The sequence below is a fragment of the Chrysochloris asiatica genome, unplaced genomic scaffold, assembly GCF_000296735.1.
Source record: "Chrysochloris asiatica unplaced genomic scaffold, ChrAsi1.0 scaffold00315, whole genome shotgun sequence".
In the NCBI taxonomy this organism is placed as follows: Eukaryota; Metazoa; Chordata; class Mammalia; order Afrosoricida; family Chrysochloridae; genus Chrysochloris; species Chrysochloris asiatica.
This window is the reverse complement of record NW_006408833.1, coordinates 243,986-265,564: the sequence shown is the minus strand read 5'-3', so window position 1 is coordinate 265,564 and position 21,579 is coordinate 243,986. Positions and strand designations below refer to the sequence as shown.

The 21,579-nt window shown below is 45.3% G+C and overlaps 1 protein-coding gene across 1 annotated transcript in view; it reads left to right on the top strand.

Moving 5' to 3' along the window:
• IQSEC2 (IQ motif and Sec7 domain 2) overlaps positions 1-21,579 on the top strand; it is a 131,797-nt gene that overhangs the window by 101,984 nt on the left and 8,234 nt on the right. The window contains exons 3-8 of the mRNA XM_006875264.1: positions 11,741-12,002; positions 12,827-13,228; positions 15,678-16,573; positions 18,103-18,264; positions 19,006-19,128; positions 20,117-20,283. Of these exons, the coding sequence (XP_006875326.1) occupies positions 11,741-12,002; positions 12,827-13,228; positions 15,678-16,573; positions 18,103-18,264; positions 19,006-19,128; positions 20,117-20,283 (2,012 nt within the window). The remainder of the gene's footprint in view (positions 1-11,740; positions 12,003-12,826; positions 13,229-15,677; positions 16,574-18,102; positions 18,265-19,005; positions 19,129-20,116; positions 20,284-21,579) is intronic.

Genomic DNA, 21,579 nt, shown 5'->3' with positions numbered 1-21,579 from the left:
AGGAGGAGGAGACTGAGGAAGAGGAAGAGGAAGCCGCTCACCAGTTCTGCTGTCCAGCCTCCGAGTGCAGCAGTCCCTCCTCTCGTTAACTGAGAGAACAAGGGTCATTTTCTATGCAGAAGCAAAAGCCTTAACCTGCCCCTCCCCACAACAGTCCCCACGGATCCCCCATGGGACCTTGTCCTCTGCTTCAGGAACCAGATGAGGAAGCATCGTGCCCCTTCCTCCCCCACCTTCTTGGAATTCTCACACCTACTGCTCTCTCCCCTGGACTCCAGTGCCTGGAGCTCTAGGTCTGGTTGAAATGTGGGAGAAGCAGAGCTTGGAGCTTGAAGCTTGGAGCCTGGACCCTCCCGCACCCGCACTCCCACTTCCCAGGCACCCTGGAGCCTGCCACTCCTGGAGAGGTCTCCAAATGACATCCCAAGGACCTACCTCTGTCCTCTGTGAGCACAAACAGAGATGCAGGGTGCCTAGGGCTCAGAGGACCAGACGGGGCAGCACCCAGCCTGCCTAGTTTCCCATCATTTCCTTGCTGTGGCCATTGCTGCCATCTGCTCCACTGCTTGAAGGTCTTGCCTCACGCCCCCTGCCACTCCCATAGCGCTCTGTAAATATGATCAGGAGGAGAAGGCCTTTCAGAGTGTGTGTTGCTGTGTACAAAGGAATTTCTGTCAATAAAAGCTGATCTCTTCTCTCTGTCTGATATATGTTCCACCCCACCCTGTCTTTCCTCTCCTCATCTCTAGGACTTTACCTTCTTTCCTGGGAACAGGGACTGGAAGAGAGTAGGGACTGTGTTTGATTCATGATATTGTCAAACCCAAAAGATAATAAATAAATGAGTGGTGTGATGCCTCAACATGGGCAGGCCTATTGGAGGTGACTTCTTCAAGGAGCCCTGGTGGAGCTGTGGGTTAGGCATTGAGCTGCTAACCTTAACATTGGCAATTCAACCCCACCAGCTGCTCCACAGCAGAAAGATGAAGCTGTCTGCTCTTGTAAAATTTTAAAGTCTCGGGAACCCTATGCTCAATGTTAGTGGGCTTTTTGTTGTTACTGTTTTGGTCTTCACACTTGAGTCTGAGGCAGCATGAGCTGGCTAACCTTAGATATGCTGCTTGGCCTCTCCAATACATAGTTTCCCATCTGTAAAATGAGAACGAAAGTTAGATCGATGGATTGCTAAGGGCTCTTCCAGCTCTGACATTCTGTGAATCTGAGAGGCTACGATTTTCAGAAACTATGATTATATGAATTTAAGATACAATAATTGAGTGATTCCATGCCTACTATAATTTCTGTTTTTACAATACTCTGATTTTGGGGTTCTCCAAGGTTGCAGTTTTAAGATTTTTAATTCTGATAGTGTGATAATAATATTTTGTGATGTTAAGATTTGTTGATTCTTTACTTTTAGGAGTCTATGATTCTATACCTTTGTTATTGTTAAGTGCTGTCGAGTCAGTTCCGACTCATGGCAACCCTATATAGGGTTTCTGAGGATCAGCTGGTGAGTGTGAACTCTAGCCTTTCTTTAAATCTGAGAGGGAGCCATTTCCCCGAGATTTACAATGACCCTAAATATTTCTTGCACTTGACCAAAAGCTCCAGAAGCTGAGTCTAAGGGTTCCTGGGAGCTGCTGGCAGGAGGGTGTAAGGTATCCTTTATGGGTTTGTAGTACCCACACCTTTCTTGGTATATCTATGTTATTATCAAAGCCAGGAGACCCTGAAGTGGGCTTTGACTTTTCCCTTTCTGAACCTTTGGCATTAGACAAATCTGAGTGTAACTTTTGGTTCTGCCAGAAGTTGTATACTATCTGTCTAACCTTGAGCAACTATTTTCTTTTCAAGCTTCATTTTCCTCCTGAGTACACTGGAAATATATCTCCTTTGCTAGGTTGTCAGAAAGCTTAGCAAGAAAGACTGCAAAGAGCCCAGTATAAGGTCTGGTGCAAAATTGAGTAAATGTGTAGTAACTAACGACTTGTTTTGATTAAGGCCCAACTGCGAGTCTCACCTCTCCCTTCCTCCTTCCTTTCAATGACCCCATCACATTGATCCTGTAGTTTTTCCAGAGCCTCACCTAATTTCTTCATTCATTGCTTCACTTATACATTCACTCAACTCATCTATTCATTCACTCATTCAAGTTCTCGCTTATTCCTCCCATCCTTCCCTCCCTTAAGTAACTTCCAATAAGCATTACTTGAGAACCTGTCTGTTCAAATCCTCAAGCAACATGCTTGATGGATCAAAAGTCAGACAGTGACTATATTCTCCATTAGTTCTCCATCTCCCAGGGGTGATGAAAAACACTTTGGGAAAATAGGGAGGGTGCAAAGGGCAAAAATGATCAAGTAGAAATAGCTACAGTCATGAGCAAAATATGTCCCTGGACCAAAGAGGAGAGAGATGTCAAGGTAGGCCAAGAGAATCCAGAAGGGCTTTCTGGAGGAAGAGTAGCAAGAGTTTGATCTTGAAGGCTGGGAAGGGGTAAGAAGGGGTAAGAAGACATTACAGAAGTATGAAGAAAAGGCTGGTAGAGGGCTCCAGGGTCATATTGGTCCATAATGAGTAGATTACTCAGTTCAGTTGGTTCTCCAATCTAGGTGAGTTGTAGCTAGGAAGAAGGAGACCATTCTACCCTTCATTTGATTAGAGACATAAGTATATGATGGGTGGGATTTAAACAAAATAGAGGAAGAAGTCAAAGCAAAACATAGCTGTTCTGGGAACTATGGGGGTATAGACTCCTGTGTAGGCAACCAGATTGGCTGGATAGGGCAGATGGCCTATTCTGTGCAAGGGAGGAAGATTTATATCAGTTGTAAGGGAAATATGTGTGCATATGTTGTCTCTATTTGCTTGTACATACATGTGCATGGTTTTGTGTGGGACTGTGCATGTCTAACTGTAGTAAGAGACTGTGTGTGTGCACTATATGTCTACTTCTCTATATATACATCAGAGCCAATGACACTGAAGGAAGAAGTCCAATGTGCACTGAAGACATTGGCAAAGAACAAGACTCTGGGAATTGATGGAAGACTAATTGAAATCTTTTGACAAACTGATGCAGCACTGGAGGCACTCACTCATCTATGCCAAGAAATTTAGAAGATAGCTACCTGGCCAACTGATTGGAAGAGATCCATATTTGTGGCCATTCCAAAGAGAGGTGATCCAAACGAATGAGGAAGTCATGGGACAATATCATTAATATCACATGCAAGTAAAATTCTGCTAAAGATAATTCAAAAATGACTGCAACAGCACATTGACAGGGAGCTGCCAAAGGTTCAAGCCAGATTCAGATGAAGATGTGGAACAAGGGATATCACTGCTGACATAAGATGGATCTTGATTGAAAGCAGAGAAAACCAGAAAGACGTTTATCTGTGCTTTATTGACTATTCAAAGGATTTCAACTGTATGGATCATGAAAAGCTATGGACAACATTGTGGAAAATGAGTATTCCAGAACATTAAATTATGCTCATGAAGAACCTGTATATAGACCAAGTGGTCTATATTTGAACAGAACAAGGAGACACTGAATGACTTAAAATCCGGAAAGGTGTGTGCTGGGGTTATATTCTTTCACTATACTTATTCAGTCTGTATGCTAAGCAAATCATCTGAGAAGCTGGATTATATGAAGAAGAACATGGCATCAGGAATGAAGGAAATCTCATTTACAACCTGCAATATGCTTGCTGAAAGCGATGAGGACTTAAAATACTTACTGATGAAGATAAAAAAACCACAGCCTTTGGTATGGGTTATACCTCAATGTCAAGAAAACAAAAATCCTCACCACTAGATCAATAAACAATATCCATATAAATGGAGAAAAGATTGAAGTTGTCAAAGACTTCATTTTGCTTGGATCCACCATCAACACTCATGGAAGCACCTGTCAAGAAATCAAACAATGTACATTGGACAAATCTGCTGCACACAACGTCTTTAAAGTGTTGAAGAGTAAATATGTCAGTTTGAGGGCTAAAGTCAGCCTGACCCAAGTCATGGTATTTCCAATAGCCTCATATACATGTGAAAGTTGAACAATGAATAAGAAAGGCTGTAGAAGAATTGATGCATTTGAGTTATAGTGTTGGAGAACAATATTAAAGGTACCATGGATTTCTAAAGAACAAACAAATCTGTGTAGGAAAAAGTATCACCAGAATGCTCCTTAGAATCCAAGATGGCCAGACCTCACCTCTCATACTTTGGACATATTTCAGGAGGGACCAGTCCTTGGAGCAGGATATCATGCTAGGTAAAGTTGAGGGACAGCAATAAAGAGGGAAACACCCAACGAGATGGATTGGCACAGTGGCAGCAACAATGGGCTCAAGAGTAACAGCAATTGTGAAGATGACGCAGGACCAGGCAGTATTTCATTCTGTTGTACATATTGGTTGGAACTGACTTGATGGCACCTAACAACAACAACAGCAGCAAGAGAATGTGACTGTATGAGACTCTGTGCTTGAATTCAAGTGTTTGAGGTGGTGACTTTCTGAGCCTGGTAGATTCTATGGGTTTCTGATGGATATAATCATAAGGCTGGGTACAGGTGGCTTTTGAGCATGTGGGCTATGGCTTTTAGCAATAACAATTGTCAGGTAGGATGTTCATACAGAAACTCATTACTGCTACCTGTGGTCACCAAGGTGACCAAGGTGACTGCTGAGCACCCACTATTTGCTGGACCCTAGCCTGGGCATGGTATGTCCACAGAAGTGAATCATAATAGGCCACTGCCCTTGGGAAACTTGTGGTCAAGGGAGGAAGAGCAGGGTAGAGGCAGAGAATCACAAAATAGTCAGTAAGGATCTATTGATATGGGTATGCACAAGACACAGAGGAGGAAGTCTTGAACTGACTTCCCAGGAAGACCTGACTGCTCAAGTACTGAAATATGAAGATAACCTCACCCAGACTGATGAAGGCTTTAGGTGAAGGGTAAATGGAGGACATTCTGGGCAGAAGGAAAAAGGAAGAATATGAGCAAAGGCATTGAAATGTGGACCAGTTCACCTTAGTCTAAGAATTGCAAGTGACCTGCTGTTGCTGATGTTCAGTTGCTTAAAGGAGGCTGGACAGATTCAGAGGGACTTCTGAATTCAAAAGTGGGATGCTAGCCTAGAAGGAAAGTGGATTTGGATTCTCATTCTATGTGACCCTGGGCAAGTCACTTTGACTCTTTAGGCCTCAATTTTGATTTGGTGGGGTTGGATGCCATCCCAGCTCTGTGGATCTTTTTCAACCCTTGGCCAACCAAACTCATGAGTCATTGCTCTCAAAGTCAGGGACTTCTTTCATCTAACCTCAGTCTTTCCAGATTCTTGTGAGTTGCTTCCTTATCCACACACTCCATTAATATTTACCCAGCATCTGACCCTTTGCATGGCACTGTGGAAAGGCATGGAAATATGGAGAATGCTAGGGCTTAAACGTTGAGGACGGCTCACTACCTAGCATGAGGTAGGCTTTGTGTTGAGAGACACTTTTGTTTGACTCCTGGCTCCACCACTGCTGAGTTACTTCATCTCTCTGTACCTCAGGCAGTCTCTCCATCTCTCTTATCCCCAAAGGGAGAACAGTTCAGACCCTGCAAAGTTGCTATGCTTCAAAAAGAATACATTCTCAATAAGTTACAACTATTATTTTTAGGACTGAAAAGAAGCAGAGCCAATTTTCAAACTCAGGTCTATGTGCTCCCAAAGCCTATGCTTGTCTACTGTACTTCCCAGTCAGCCCCTTAGGGTATTCTTCTTCCCTGTCAGCCCCTATTGCCAAGCCAGGCTGCATTCAGGTTTGGAATTTCTGAGGCACTGAGATTGGGCAGCAGAAACAGGTAATTGGAGGTCCCTCTTGCTGGGTCCAGTCTTCTCCTTGCCCAGTCTTTTCCTCCCAGGGCCCAAAGCCCCTGACCCCATCTAGAGGCGCTGACCTCCTCATCTTGTTTTCTTCTATCTTACTTCCAGTCTCTCCTTTCCAGCCTAAGTTGTCATGGGGATAGTCCTCAGCACCCCCAGCTTCCTCTTGTCCTCATCTTATGGTTTCCATGGCAATAGCCCCCACTCATTTCCATGGCAACTGCATCCTGATCCCATCCCCTGCTGGCTGCCTGGCTCCAAGCAGTGCCAATAAAGGGAAGAAGGGAGAGAAGACCTCCCAGCAGGATCAGCATCTGGGGATGGTCAGTGCCCCCACCATGTACAGGCAGGCCAGCATCAAACCCGTATGGAGCCTCCTGTTCCATCTTAGTGTCTTGGCTTATGTGGTTCCCTCACTCTTTATTCTACCAGCTCCTTCTAGGCAAGGCCCAGGTCAAGAGCTTTCTTCCCCAGAAAGCCTACAAGGCAGTAGGGGAAAGTCTGTTCTCTCACTTGCTAATCCAAGAACCTTTGGCAATCACTTCGCCTTTGAGCCTTTTTCTTCACTTATAAAATAGGAATCCTAATTCTTCCCTCACATTTGCCATTCAGATTAAATACTCATAATGTATGGAAAATACCTGCCACAGTATGTGTGAGTTTATATTTGATTCTGCTTGGCCATGACTCTCCCTAGCAGCCCCAGCACTTCCTCTGTTCCTCAGTTCTGATAAGTATCTACTTTGCACTGTGGTTATTTGTGTAACATAGCTTATTCCTCCTCTGCAGAAGATGCTGTCCAATCTCTCTCACAGAATAGCCCAATAGATAGTGGATGTAGATGCTGGGGTATGCGTGTTGGTTTGCAAGTAATTTTTCTGTGTGGTTGCATCTGTATATGTGCATGTCAACATGCATTTGTATCTGTTTTCCTGTGTTTGTGGGTATGTGTTTACTTCTAGGCTTGTTAACCTGGGATGTATCTGTGTTTTTGTACCTGTGTGTTTTTGAGTCCAGAAAAGGGGAGGTCTCCCATACCCTTTCTGAAGCCCAGGAATCCAAAGTGGGGATTGCATTTGCTCAGGCCCCACACAGATAAGAAATTGAAGTGCAAAGAGGTAAAGTGGTATGCCCAGTGTCACAACGTTGGTAGAGAGCAACCAGGGCCTGAACCTAACCCTGCTCAGCTTTTTAGTCTACCATATGTTCTCTCTGTGTGTATATATTAGAGAGGGAAAAACCCCCACAGCAAAGGGCTGTGTTTTTTCCCCCATGTGATTGACATGGCCTCTTTGGTGCTCTGACTTGGAAGATTCCACATCCCAGGTCCTGTTTCTTCAGCAGTGTGTGTGGCATCAGGAGCAACCCTCTCAAGCACTTGCCTTTTTGACAGGCCCCCTCTTGGTAGGCTGTTGACTCCTACTACTATTTCCTTTGCAACCAAAAAAGAGGAGAGCTCTCAAGGTGTGTGTGTGGGGGGGGGGGATGAGTGGGAGGGGGAATTGTCAAAGAGTTGCGATCCAGAGGCAATACAGATCGAGGAGTGGGGTGAAACAAGATGTTTGCATCCACATTTCTCACTTATTAGCTGTGTAACTGTAAGCAAGATAATATTACCTCTCTGAGCCTCAGTGTCCTCATCTATAAAATGGGTGCCTGCCTCAATAAGTTGTGCAGATTCAATGAGCTTAATTAATTCTCCTGTCCTAGGAACAAAGAGCCTTCATAATGCAGTGGACTAAATGTTGAGCTAACTGAAAAGTCGGTAATTCAAACCCACCAGCTGCTCCATGGAAGAAAAATGAAGCAGTCTGATTCTGTAAAGATTTACAGTTTGGAAACCGTATGGAAGAGTTCTACTTTGTCCTACGGGGTTGCTATGAGTTGGAATCAACTCACAGTAGTGGGTTTCCTTTGGTTTTGGGTCCTAGAGAGGGAGATGGGCCTGTAAGTCAGCCTGTGTGGAGTGGGTAGGCAGGCACACCTGAGCTAAATGTTGACGGGCAAGTTGGAGTTAGCTACGTTGGGGTAATGAGGCAGAGGACGTGGGGGGGGGGGGTCTTCAAAAATTTCATGGAAAAATCCATTATATTTTAATTCTAGTTTCCCATGAGCTTTTTGAAGCCCCCTTGTTTATAAGGTTGTGCTCAAGTCAAGAGAACCACCCATGCATGACTGGTAAGAAAGTTGGAGGTGATTCTACAAATGGTGACTCCTGTAAAACCTAAATTAGATCACGTCCCGCCTTTGTTCATCTAAATAAGAGCAAAAGCCAGTCTTTGTAGAAAGCTCAATCCCCTTCACAATTTGGCCCCTATATTACTTTACTCACTCTGCTCCAGCCACACGCGCCTCATCAGTGTCCCTCAAACACTCCAGGCACAGTTCCATCCTCAACACTGCTCTTGCCTAGCCCCACAGCTCACTTGCTTACTTCCATCCGGGCTCTGCTTCTAAGCTATTTCTTCAGAAAGACCTTCCCTGATAACCACATTTCAAACAGCACCTTCTGTAAGTCTGCTTTTTTTTTTTTTTTTCCTTCCTAGCACCTATTCCTACCTAAATTATAAACCCCAAAGCCCAAATCCACTGCCAACAAATTGATTCCGACTCATAGCAACCCTATAGGATAGAGTAGTGCTTCCGAGGCTGTAAATCTCTACAGAAGCAGACGGCCTCATCTTTCTCCCGAGGAGTGACTTGGTGGCTTTGAACCACCAGACTTTTGGTTCGCAGCCAAATGCTTAACCTACTGTGACACCAGGGCTCCTTACTTAAAGTATTATATATATTTGTTTGTTTGCTTATAGTGTGCTTCCTCCGCTAGAATGTCACCTCCATGAGGGAACAAATCTTATGCATCTTATTTACTATTATATTCCCAGCACCCAGCACTATGCCAAAGAGCAGTGGTAGTTCAGTGATAGCGTTCTCACCTTCCTTGCAGGAGAACTAGGTTCGATTCCCAGTCAATGAACTTCAGACACAGCCACTACCTGTCTGCCAGTGGTGGTTTGTATGTTGCTATGAGGCCAAACAGGTTTTAGTGGAACTTCCAGACAGATAAAAAGAAAGGCCTGGCTATTTACCTCCAAAAATCAGCCAATGAGGTCACAACGGTCCATCCCGTTGTGCATGGGCACGCCATGAGTCAGGAACAACTCAGCAGCCATTAATAACAACAAAAGCAGCACTGTGCCTGGCACATAGAATGTGCTCAATTTCCACGGATAAGTTTTAAGTGGGAGAGTGAAATGATAAGATATGTACTTTTGGAAAGCTCTCTCTGGCCATAGGCTAGAAAATGGATTGGAAGAGGAGACTGGAGGCTATGGTAAAAGTTAAGGTGAGAATATTGATTAGAGCAGCTGCTAGAGCTCATTCATCCACTTCCTCACTGCAGAAGCTTTTATTGAAAACTTGTTCTGAGCCAGGCCCCGTGCTCTGAACTACCTAGGAGATTACAAAGTTCTCTTTCTATACGGAAATTCTGGGAGTCCTGAACACAAATAGCTGTCATGCTTTGCCAAGACTAACCTGGGCCATAAAAAGAAGAATCAACATGTGCTGTGGGGGGAGCTCTGAACAGCATCAGCAACACTTTCTGGCTAGAGGTAGGATTCAGGAGGGCTTCTTAGTGGTAGCATATGACCTGAACCTTGAAAGAACTGGGACATGGGAGTAGTTCTCAAATTGTAGGTGGCAGAGATGATGGACATTGCATTTCAGACAGAAGGTACTGTATGAGCAGTTTTTGATGTGGAAGGCAGAGGAGTAATTGGGAGAAACAGGAGCTGAGCCAGGCTGGCTGCCCACCCTGCAGTATAGGTTAGTGTTTAAGAATGTGGGCTCTGGAGTCCGACTGTCTGGATTTGAATCCTGGCTCTACCATTAATAGCTGTGTGACCATACATACGTTATGTAACCTCTCTGAACCTTGGTTTCCTTGTGTATAAAATGAATTTAAATAATAATACCTACTCCATATTGTCAACTTGATGGCACTTAACAACAACAATAACCCCATATTGTTGGTTGAAGGGTGAACTAGTTATTGAATGGGAAGTGATAAAAATAGTGCATGAACATATTAAGTGTGCTATAAGTGTTAGCTGTTGTATTTTGGAGACGCCTCAAATGCCAGAATAAGGAAGCAGTGGGAGCTATGGATGGTTTATGAATAGACAATATATGGCAGGGCTTGAGCTGTGTGCTGGGAGGGGAAAGGTTTGGAAGGGTGGTGGGCAGGGTCCTGCTGTCCTAACAGAGAGCAGCTTAGATGCCTGGGATGGGCTGGGCTGGGTCTGTCCCCTGTTAGGTGATGACAGGGTCCCTGAGGTCCTGGAGAAGAGAGTGTGTGAGGTGGAGAGCAGTCCCTCAGTCTGTTGTGTCCTGCTGCTGGCATTGCTGCAAACTAGCAGCACTTGGGAGGATAGAGGATAAGCAGTGGGTAGAAGTTGCCATCAGAGTGGGGCCAACAAGCCTTGTGGGTACAGCTTCCCCACTCCACCCTCAGCCCTCGGCCTTGCAGTCACCATGTGGTGCCTGCAGTGCTCTTCTGCAATGCTAACAGGCTTGCTTACAGCTCAAGCTCCTGCACTGTTAGGGAGCCCCCCACACCTACCCAGTTTGCCCCTACCCTGCAAAGCAGGGCTAGGGTGGCTCCTTAACGCTCTCATCAGCTAAGATTTTCCATAGCCCTGTGCTCCTCAAACCAGTCACTCTCTGGACCCCAGCAGTACCTATCACTGGACCCCAGCCACACCCATTTTTCCCCACAACCCCCTCCATGCCTCACCTGCTTGTACCTCTCCTCATAGCCCCTCTCCTGTTTTCTCACCTTGCCTGGCTTCGCTCAGGGCACCTGGGCTCTGTCGCCACCTGGGTTCCTTGGCAGCCTGGTTGCCATGGTACCATGGGAGTAGGTTCTGGCGGAACAACAGCTCTGAGTTGACAGGCAAGACCTGGTGCCCAGTTCCTGCCCCCCTTCTTCAGCTGAACAGAGGAGGCTATGAGGAGAAAAAGGAAGCTGCCTCGCAGGGCAGCTCTTTACCTGTGAGGATGCTGGATGGAATGCTGCTGCTTCTGTCACTGAGTCGGCGTCCCTGCAGCCAGGGAACCCTGGGAACTGGCCAGACCAGGAGTCCAGGCAGCTGAAAGCAGGGGTGGAGCTGCAGGGGGCAGGCGTGGGTGGGGGTGGGAGGAGGATAGGAGCCTCAATGGGCAGGATGTAGGAATGGGTCTCTGGTACTTGGGGACCGTGCTGAGACCGGGTGGTGCTGGAGATAATGCTGGGAGGAAAACCACACATAGCAAGCACAGTTTCCCCAGATCATGAAGGGATGGAACTATGAGGAGAGACGTCTAAGGGGTGGGCTGTAAGGGAACGGGTGTGTCATGAGAAGGAAGGTTTAAGAATGGAGCTATTTGGAGACAGAATTATTAGAAAAAAGAAGCTTGAGGAACTGGGAGGAAACTACTAGTCTGGGGATAAGGCTATGATGGGAAGTGGCCATGAGTAAGACCAGAGACAAGACTGTGGGAAGACAGATCCTTAAGGGAAAAGAGTCAAGTCTAACAAGATAGAGTTGTGAGAGGAGGAGTCTGTGAGGTGGGGAGATGATGAAAGGCAAGGGGGTCTGAAAGGAAGAAATTGTGTAGGCAGTGAGGAGACAATTTGAGGTGCCAGACTTCTCTCTGGCCTTTAAATGTTGGGTTCCCTATATTTGTGAGGAAGTTGTGGTGGATGAGGCTGAGGGGAGGGTACCCACCCACTTTTAGTCTGGCTCAGCAGGCCCCTCTGCTGTTCCCATATCCTGGCTCATCTTATTTCGTCCCCACAGTGTGGAGGGTGATACCCCAGGCAGTGACCTGAGCACAGCAGTTGATAGTCCTGGGAGTCAACCCCCCTACCGACTGAACCAGCTGCCCCCCACCAGCAGCCACATGGGGGGTACCTCTGTTGGAGTGGGCCTTCCCTGGGCTCAGCGAGCACGCCTCCAGCCAGCCAGTGTCGCTCTGAGGAAGCAAGAGGAGGAGGAGATAAAGCGCTCTAAGGCCCTATCGGACAGCTATGAACTCTCCACAGACCTGCAGGACAAGAAGGTGCTGAAGAAATGACTCTGTGGGAGTGGGGTGTGGATGCAATAGAAAACCAAGGGAGGGATTGGAATGTGGCATTTGAGGGTGACTGGAATTAGAGAAGACTGGCTTCAGGACCCCTCACCCTATTGGCGACTCATTAACTAATTCACCACTGAGTCTTGTATTAACTCAGCAAACATTTATTGCCAGCACTGGAGATATAAAGATGAGACCTAGACCCTGTCTTCAAAAAAACTCAGTCTATTAGAAGAATCACACACATAATTGACAATTTCAGAACAGTGTGATACTATATTGTTAACTTTGTATGTGCTTTTAGGGGACAAACTATAGAAGAAAAATACAAAAATATCTGGAAGGACATATACCAAAATGTTAACTGTGGCTATGCCTACCTAGGTGGTGGGGCTTTAAGTGAATCAGTCTTTCTTCCATCTCTTTCCCTTTCTCCTTCCTTCCCTCCTGTTTCCTTTCTTCCTTCTTTTCTCACTCTTTCCCTTCTTGCTCTCCCCCTCTTCCTTCCTTTGTTTCTCTCTCTTCCTTCTTCCTTTCCTCCTTCTTTCTCACAATTTAGTTAATCTTTTCTTTCCTTTTTGATTTCTAGGTTGTTGTTTTGTTGTTGTTGTTAAATAACATATACATCCTGTAAATGAAAGAAATAAAAATTGTGACAAGTGCTATCCCTGATTAAAGGTAGAGCACAGCATACAGCGAGAGCACAGTGTTAGTAGTTAACAGTGACTTATGTGAGTGTGCTTGAGGGCCCAGGGAGATGAGGCTATAGAGCATTTCTAACCTTGTTTCACTTGACCCTTCCCTGACAGGTGGAAATGCTGGAGAGGAAGTATGGGGGCTCCTTCTTGAGCCGCCGGGCTGCCAGGACCATCCAGACAGCCTTCCGTCAGTACCGCATGAACAAGAATTTTGAACGACTACGCAGTTCAGCTTCTGAAAGCCGCATGTCCCGCCGCATCATCCTTTCTAACATGCGGATGCAATTCTCCTTTGAGGAATATGAAAAGGCACAGAATCCCGCGTACTTTGAGGGCAAGCCTGCCTCGCTGGACGAGGGTGCCATGGCTGGTGCCCGGAGCCACCGGCTTGAACGAGGGCTCTCATATGGAGGCTCCTGTGGTGGGGGCATTGATGGTGGTGGAAGCTCTGTCACTACATCTGGAGAGTTTTCTAATGACATCACAGAGCTGGAGGACTCCTTCTCCAAACAGGTCAGGATCCCTGAAATGGACCTTTCTTCCCTATACCCATGCTGTAGTAACTCTTCTTACTTTTTACCTATACTCCAAACTGAAAGAAGTTGTACGACAAGCATTTAGTAAAAGCAAATAGCTACAATTTGAGTGGGGAAAATTATGAGAAAAAAAATTGCAAGACAAAAAAAAAAAGTAGCTAAAACTATCAAATTAAATATCTTGATGTATGGAACAAATAAGCAAATAAACTTTCCCACTATTTGGAACTGGATCCATGATCAAATTAAGTCTTAACTGATAGTAGTGAGCTTCTCCTGTGTGCCAGGTGCTGTGTATGCCTCAAAACAAATCTTCAAGACAGGAATTGTTCTCCCTATTTTATAGAGGAGGAGACTGAGGCTCTGAAAAGTGAAGTGACTTTCCCAAATTGGATTGGAACCCAGTTCTGTCTGATTCCAAAGTCCATGCTCTTTCCATTATTCCACACCACCGTGTACCAAGCTCTGTGCTGAACACTATAATGGAGGACAGGTGAGCTGGCCATGCTCCTTGTTCTCACGGATATCCCAGTCCAGTAGAAAATGGCAACTGTTACTGAGTCTTGAAATTGTATGTGCTCAGAACCCTGAAAAAGGATCATATACAGCACTTTGGGAACCCAAAGAAGGGAGAGAAATTTTTCTTCTGGGAGGATCTGAGAATAAATCTTTTTGAGAAAACATTACTGGAGCTGGGTCCTACCAGAGAGATACAATTTATTAGCAAGTTAGTAATAGTTGAGAGGGTGTCGCTCACATAGGCAAAAGCATGGAAGGTGTTGCTTACATAAGCAAAAGCATAGAAGGGTGGGAATCTAATAGGTAGTGATGGTGGTGGGAAGTCATTGTACACTTAGAATTTCAGGCATACCTGCCTTGGTTTAAGTCCCAGTTTTGCCATTTCCCTTGAGCCTTGAGCTCAAGTGTGGCCTTGAGCAAACAGTGTAAACTTGCTGAAACACAAGCAATAAAATGGATATAAAACCTTTTTAGAACTGTTTTTGAAGACTCAGTTCAACTATGGAATATATATAACATCATCTAGTACATGGTAGCTGCTAAGAACATGTTAATTTCCTTCCTACAGCCAAAGAGGTACTTGGTAGAAATTGTTGAATGAATGAATGAAGCTTTATATGAAAACCAGTCACTGTGCTTTAATATCTGTGATCTGGCCCAACCAGATCACAGATATTAAACATACTTCATTGGAACTAGTGAAGAAAGGAAGTATGGAAGGAAGGAGAGAAGAATTGAAGAGAGTATCTGTAGCATTCATCTTTCATTCATAAAATAAACATGCAATTGAACATCTGTTCTGTGTCAAGCAGTGTGTTGAGCTGAACTAAAGAGAGAAGCCAGCCTGGACCTAACCCTCAGGAGGGAAATGGGGGGAAAGGAACAAATCTGTTCCTAGCTTTCAGTGCTAAGTCTGGCTGGGGAATGTGTTAGTTATCTATTGCTGCATAAAAAATTACTTCAAAATTTAATAGTTTAAAGCTGAATTTAAACAATAAACATTTATTGTCTCATATAGTTTCTGAAGGCTAGGAATCTATAAATAGTTTGGCTACTGGTTCTGGCTCAGTGCTCTCATGAGGTTGCAATCAAAATTAAGGCTGGGACTGCAATCTTTCAGGACTTGACTGACACCAATGAGTCTGCTATCATGGTCAGTCACTCGACTATTGGCAGGAAGCATCAGTTCCTCACCTTTCCATAGAACTGCTCACAATGTGACTCCCCTCCCCTACCCCCATGTCCTGAGCAAGTGGTCTGAGAGAGAACACAGCAAATGAGAGTACCCAAGACAGAAGCTGCAGTCTTTTACAAGCGAATCTCAGAACTGATACATCATCATTTCTGCCATATGATATAGACCACACAAACCAAGAGTGATACAGTGTGGTATACAAGGATGTGAAAACCAGGTGAGAGTCTTTGGGAGTCATTTTGCAGGCTAGATATTACAGGAAGGCAGAGTTATCATACATGGTCCAAATTCTCATGGCTAAATATTATAGATTTTCTAAGAGAGGACCGGACAGACGGTTCTAGGTACCCAGAGGAAGGTGGGATCTTGGTTTACCCTGAGGGATGACAGAGGCAGGAATGTGGATTGAATCAGAAAGGAAGTAGCATTTGGCTTGGATCCACATGGACGTGAAGGAAGAATTGGTACATCTAAGAAGGAAATTTGTGGGCATTAGTCCCAGCTCCTGTGAGCTCACAATAGTTCCCTGGGAGTTATTTGTAGACATCAGGGAACCTGTCAGATGGGGGAGGGGAATATCTCTTCTTGGCCAACCCACCAGGAAAATTTCCCCTTCTTCCTCCCCACCTTCATTCCCACCCTACCACCCCACCCCACCCCCCATAATACTTTCCTTCATCTATCCTTCCTTTCTCTCCCTCCTCCCCCACAGGTAAAGTCTCTGGCTGAATCCATTGACGAGGCCCTGAACTGCCACCCATCAGGGTCCATGTCTGAGGAGCCGGGGGCAGGCCAACTGGAAAAGCGGGAGTCAAAGGAACAGCAGGAAGACAGCTCAGCCACATCTTTCAGTGACCTTCCTCTCTACCTGGATGACCCAGTTCCCCCACCATCCCCTGAACGACTGCCCAGCACAGAGCCCCCAACTCAGGGCCGGCCCGAGTTCTGGGCACCAGCCCCTCTCCCATCAGTTCCTCCACCAGTGCCACCAGGAACCCGGGAAGATGGTGGCCGTGAAGAAGGCACTCGTAGGGGTCCTGGGTGCTTGGAGTGTAGAGATTTCCGACTGCGAGCTGCCCACCTTCCCCTGCTTACCATTGAGCCTCCTAGTGACAGCTCCGTGGACCTGAGCGACCGCTCAGATCGTGGTTCTGTCCACCGCCAGCTTGTGTATGAAGCTGATGGCTGCAGCCCCCATGGGACCCTGAAGCACAAGGGGCCACCAGGCAGAGCCCCAATCCCACATCGACACTACCCAGCCCCTGAGGGCCCAGCCCCAGCTCCTCCAGGGCCCCTGCCACCAGCCCCCAACAGTGGTACTGGGCCCAGTGGTGTGCCAGGGGGTCGGAGGTTGGGGAAGTGTGAGGCAGCAGGCGAGAATTCTGATGGTGGAGATAACGAGAGCCTTGAGAGCTCCAGCAATTCTAATGAGACCATCAACTGCAGCTCAGGCTCCTCATCTCGGGACAGCCTGCGGGAGCCTCCAGCCACTGGCCTTTGCAAGCAGACTTACCAGCGGGAGACTAGGCACAGCTGGGACTCACCAGCCTTCAACAATGATGTGGTACAGAGGCGGCACTACAGAATCGGCCTCAACCTCTTCAATAAGTATGTGGTCTCTATTTTAGCCTACTCGCTCTTTCCTACGCTGCCACAGACACTTTAGCCCCCAAGACAGATCCTGATTCTGCCATTCTCTCATTTTGTGGAATGATGTTTCTCCTCAGCTGTTCAGGGAAGAGGATTGGTAACAGTATGGCAGAGTAGGGAAAAAAAAAAAAAAGCACTTAGTACTGCCACTGACTGGCTATGTGATCTTAAGCAGGATGTTCCCAGTCTTTTAGCCCTATTTTACACTCTTTAAGATGAATTTAGAACTTTGTCTGCCCTACCTTCCCAGACTAGGGTTCTTTCTACCCCATATTGGTGGGAAACAGTCTGGGAAACAGAAAACCTAGTCTGGGAAACAGAAAACCTGGACCTCTCGTCTGAATCAGGCCAGTCTCATTGTATAAACCTGGGCAAGATGTGTTCCTTTCCTGGGCTTCAGTTTTTCTATCTGCTAAATAGCAAAGGACTTCAAGAAGATCATGGAAACATTCCATTAACTTTTCATTCTATTTTCACATGAACTTTCTGAAGCCCCCTTGTATATTTGAGGTCTTAGAGGGTGCAGTGGAATGATGAACTAGTCAATGGCTTTGACTAAGCTCTTTCTAGGTACCTGCTCTTGTATTCGGCACTTAGGAGTATGGTGGGAGTATGATATTTGATTGAAAAATAATTCGAAAACAATGCCTTATATTTCAATAGTCTATTAAACACTGTCACGTATAAATAATTCTCATAATAACTTGGCAAGTTGGGTAGTAGTGTCCCTATTTTATAGTCAAGGACATTGAGGCTTGGAGAAGTAAAGGGAATTGCCCAGAGGCATATACAACTGGTAAGTGATGGATCTGAGATTTCGGTAGCACCAAAATCTCTTCAGAAGTCTAACCTTTGTTGGGTTTTAAGGTTCTGCGGTTCCAAAACTGGGAAGCAGTACCTGATAGACCCAGATTTCTGAAAAGTTGGGAACCCTATGCAAACATTGACAGAGGTTGGATGATAACTGCCCAAGTGAGACATGAGACATGACTCAAAATAACCTCTTCATTTTTTCCCCCTACTCTGAGGTTCTGTGACTTAAAGAGAAGGACTTGGCCTAGAGTTCAGGCCTTCTCTTGGGCCTGTTGTTAATATTAAAGCTCTTGGCATAGTTCAAACTCTCATTAAACATCAATTTTCTTTTAATTTTGGTGTGGCTCCAGTGAAGGAGGAGTTAGGTTGAAAATATGAAGGGGTTTCAAAAAATTCATGGAAAAAATGGAATGAAAAGATAACAGACTTTTTCCACTAACTTTTTTGAAGCTTCCTTGTACCTTGGAATTTTGATGCTCTATGAAATGAGTGAGTGACTTCCTCTTCCTGGTCTTCAGTTTTCTCATCTGTAACACGTAGGGATTAGACCAAATTCTGTATTTCCTTGGTTCTCTGAGGCCACAATTAGGCCCAAAAGTAGTTCAAGAAGTGGGGGGGGGGGGGGCACAGCTCCAGGAAGGCCATCATCTCATATATGTCCCCTCTTTCTGCAGGAAGCCAGAGAAGGGTATCCAGTATCTGATTGAGCGGGGCTTCCTGTCAGACACGCCGGTGGGAGTGGCTCACTTCATCCTGGAGAGGAAAGGCCTGAGCCGTCAGATGATAGGGGAATTCCTAGGGAACCGACAGAAGCAGTTCAACAGAGATGTGTTGGAGTGAGGACCCCAGGCTGGGCATGCTGGGCCAGGGATTCCTAGAGAAGGAGAGCAGGAGGGAAGAAGGGGGCAGCCTATTCCTTTTGCTCAGATAAACTTTGAAAAGACGATGAAGGGAACGTCCTGCTCCCAAAGGATTCAGTCTAATCTCACTTAACCCTATAAAGTCTTCTGTGTGGCATTGGACAAAGCATGTGTGTCCTGTGACCTTTTCCCATCTCTGCCACGAATTCGTTGATGGGAAGGGCCTTTGGTAACCATGTGTCCTTCCTGAATTTTCCAGAATGGACTCAATTTCAAATATTCTATCCTTATTATGGAGTACTGGCATGGTGCTGTAGGATAAGCACTGGACTGGTAACTGTAAGGCTGGCAGTTTAAACCTACCAGCCGCTCCTTGGAAACCCTATTACAGGTTCACTATGAGTTGGAACCAACACGGTGGCACACAACCACCATGCACCATCCTCACTATAGAGTTCTTGTGTGATGCTGTAGGATAATCCTACAGTCAGCAGTTCAAGCTCACCAGCCACTCCTTGGAAACCCTACACAGGGTCCCTAGGAGTTGAGACTTGACAGCACTTAATAACAACAGTATCCTCATTATATACTTGTTTAGGCCATGGATCTATATTTCAGAAGCCTGTCAGTGGAGGTATCCATTCAAGCAGGTCAGGGTGGGTAAAAGGTTTTCTGCAGAGGAATTGAGATCACCACAACCCTTCTTTCTTTACTCAGCTGTGTGGTAGATGAAATGGACTTCTCTTCTATGGATTTGGATGATGCACTCCGGAAATTTCAATCCCATATTCGAGTTCAGGGCGAGGCCCAGAAAGTAGAGCGACTCATTGAAGCATTCAGGTATGCCTGCTTCTTACTCCTGAAGCTGCCCCTCCCTACTTTGCATGTGAGGGAGGGGAGGGAGAGGTGCTATGTAGTATATGTTTACAAGCCACCTCATAGTTTCTTCACTATAAAACAGAAATTATAAATTCTATCTTGCAAGGCAATTGTGAGGCTCCCATGTAGTGTATATAAAATCTCTAACTTAGCATCTGGAACAGGGGCATTCAATAAATGACAACAAGAGCAATAGCTACTAACATTCACTGAGCACTTAACTGGGTATCAAGTGCTGAGCACTTAACATGATTATTTCACTGAATACTCACAAAACCCTATGAGTCAAGTACTTCTATTATTACTCCCATTTTGCAGATGAGGAATCAGAAGTTTAGAAAGATTCAGTAACTTGCCCAGAGTCATAGTGAGTAAATGGTGGAACCAAGATATGAACTTCAAGTCTGTATAACTCCATCATCCATGAACTTAACCATTATATTCTACTATAAATACTTTGGGAGTCAGACAGACTTGGGTATAAATCCTGGCCTCCACCACTATGGAATATTTAGAGGAGAAACAGAAGAATTGATAAAAACTTGTTTCCCATAATGGGAAAAGGATTTGCTCTACAGTCAGAAAGATTTAGGTTTTCATCCTGGCTTCACTTTTTGTTTTTTACCAGCTCTATTACCTTGGGCATGTTATCTCACCACTTGGAGCCTCAGTTACTTCATCTATAAAATGGGGCTTTTAATAGCTACCTTGCAGGATTGTGATTAGATTACATGAGACAGTGTACACAGAGGCCCTGGAAAAGCTTCATAAAAGATAGGGATTGTGGTTTCTATGTGCTAGTCTTAGGGGAAACTGAAGAGAACAGACAGACCCAAAAGACTAGAGAGGATTTCTTGAAAGAAAGGATTGGTGGTACCAGAGAGGGAGGGTATGCAGAGGTGGAGAATGCTGGTGCCTGAGTCTGGCCTTGGCTCCTTCTGCCCTGCAGCCAGCGGTACTGTGTGTGTAACCCAGCTCTCGTGCGCCAGTTCCGGAATCCAGACACCATTTTCATCCTTGCTTTTGCCATCATTCTCCTCAATACCGACATGTACAGTCCCAGCGTCAAGGCTGAACGCAAGATGAAACTAGATGATTTCATCAAGAACTTGAGAGGTGACCAGATCTGGGAAGGGAAACCGGGTGGTGGGGAGGGGGTGAGATGAGGGAAATTACACCTTCTCCCTGGAAATCAACCCATGATGCTTCACTTTCTGCCAAGACTGCATGTTCTCAGGGCTCCTATTTTTCTTCATTCACATATTCCTTGTCCATTTATTCATTCATGCACTGAAAATTTACTGAGCGTGTACTGTATATCAGACTCTCTCTATTCTAGATTCTGCAGTTATAGCAGCGAACTGGATAGATAAAAATCTTGGCTTCTTAAAGAGCTTACACTAAATCACTCATTTGCTCATCTGTTTATGCAGCCACTCCCTTTTTCCCTCTCTTCTTTATTTATGTCCATAAAGACTCATTTAATTATTTTAGGTACCCTTTCTCTGTTCATTCATGCATGCATGCATGTACGCATTTAACCAACTAACCAGCCAGCCACTCAACACTTACCAAGTGCTTAGTGTGTGCTGAGGACAATGAAGAAGAGTCTGCCACAGTCCCTGCCTAAGTGAGCTTCCTGTTTGTGGGAGAGACTGATTTGTACTTGGATAACTAACAAGATAGAAAATGCATGTCAGAGAGGCCAAAAGTTCAGTTAGAGTTCTAAGAAGGAAAAGCCCTGGAGGAAGCAGTATTTTGAGGTGGGCCCTGAAGACAGGGAGAATGTGACAGAATAGAGAGAGAGTTAGAATAACCAAAGGCAGAGATGTGAGAAATGTAAAGTTGTTTAGGGAATAATTGAGGTGAAATGGATAAACCAGTTGAGAAGGTCCGTTGGAACCAATATAGGATGACCTTAAATATCAGATAAAAGGTATCACTTTGATTTTTTTTCTTAGTTTATTATATTGATGTCAAGCCCAGCCTTACCCCAAAGAGCAGCCAAGCAGCCTAGCAAAAAGATGTTAAGATTATTTAAATAGTAATGAAAGAGGAAATAGAGTTGAGGGAGGCGTTTGGGGTGGTGGGGGAGATAAGACAAATTTGCTGACTTTGGGGGATTTGCACAGTTGACAGACTTTAATCTCTCTGACAGCTAAGGTAAAAAGGCAGTGAGATGAAGGATGTTCCTTCAGCACCTGCCCAAGGAGGAAATGTGTCATTTCCAAAGGAGAAAACACTTACCCTAGCAGAAGGTTTAAAGAGAAAAGTGAGTGGGTTTTACTCAGCAGACCATAAGGAGTGGAGAAGGATGGTAAACTTGGGAGGGGAAGTTAGAAAGATCAGAGGGTATTTGGAGCTGTCTCCTAGAATCTTGCTATTGTTCACTCAACAATAACATGTATATAT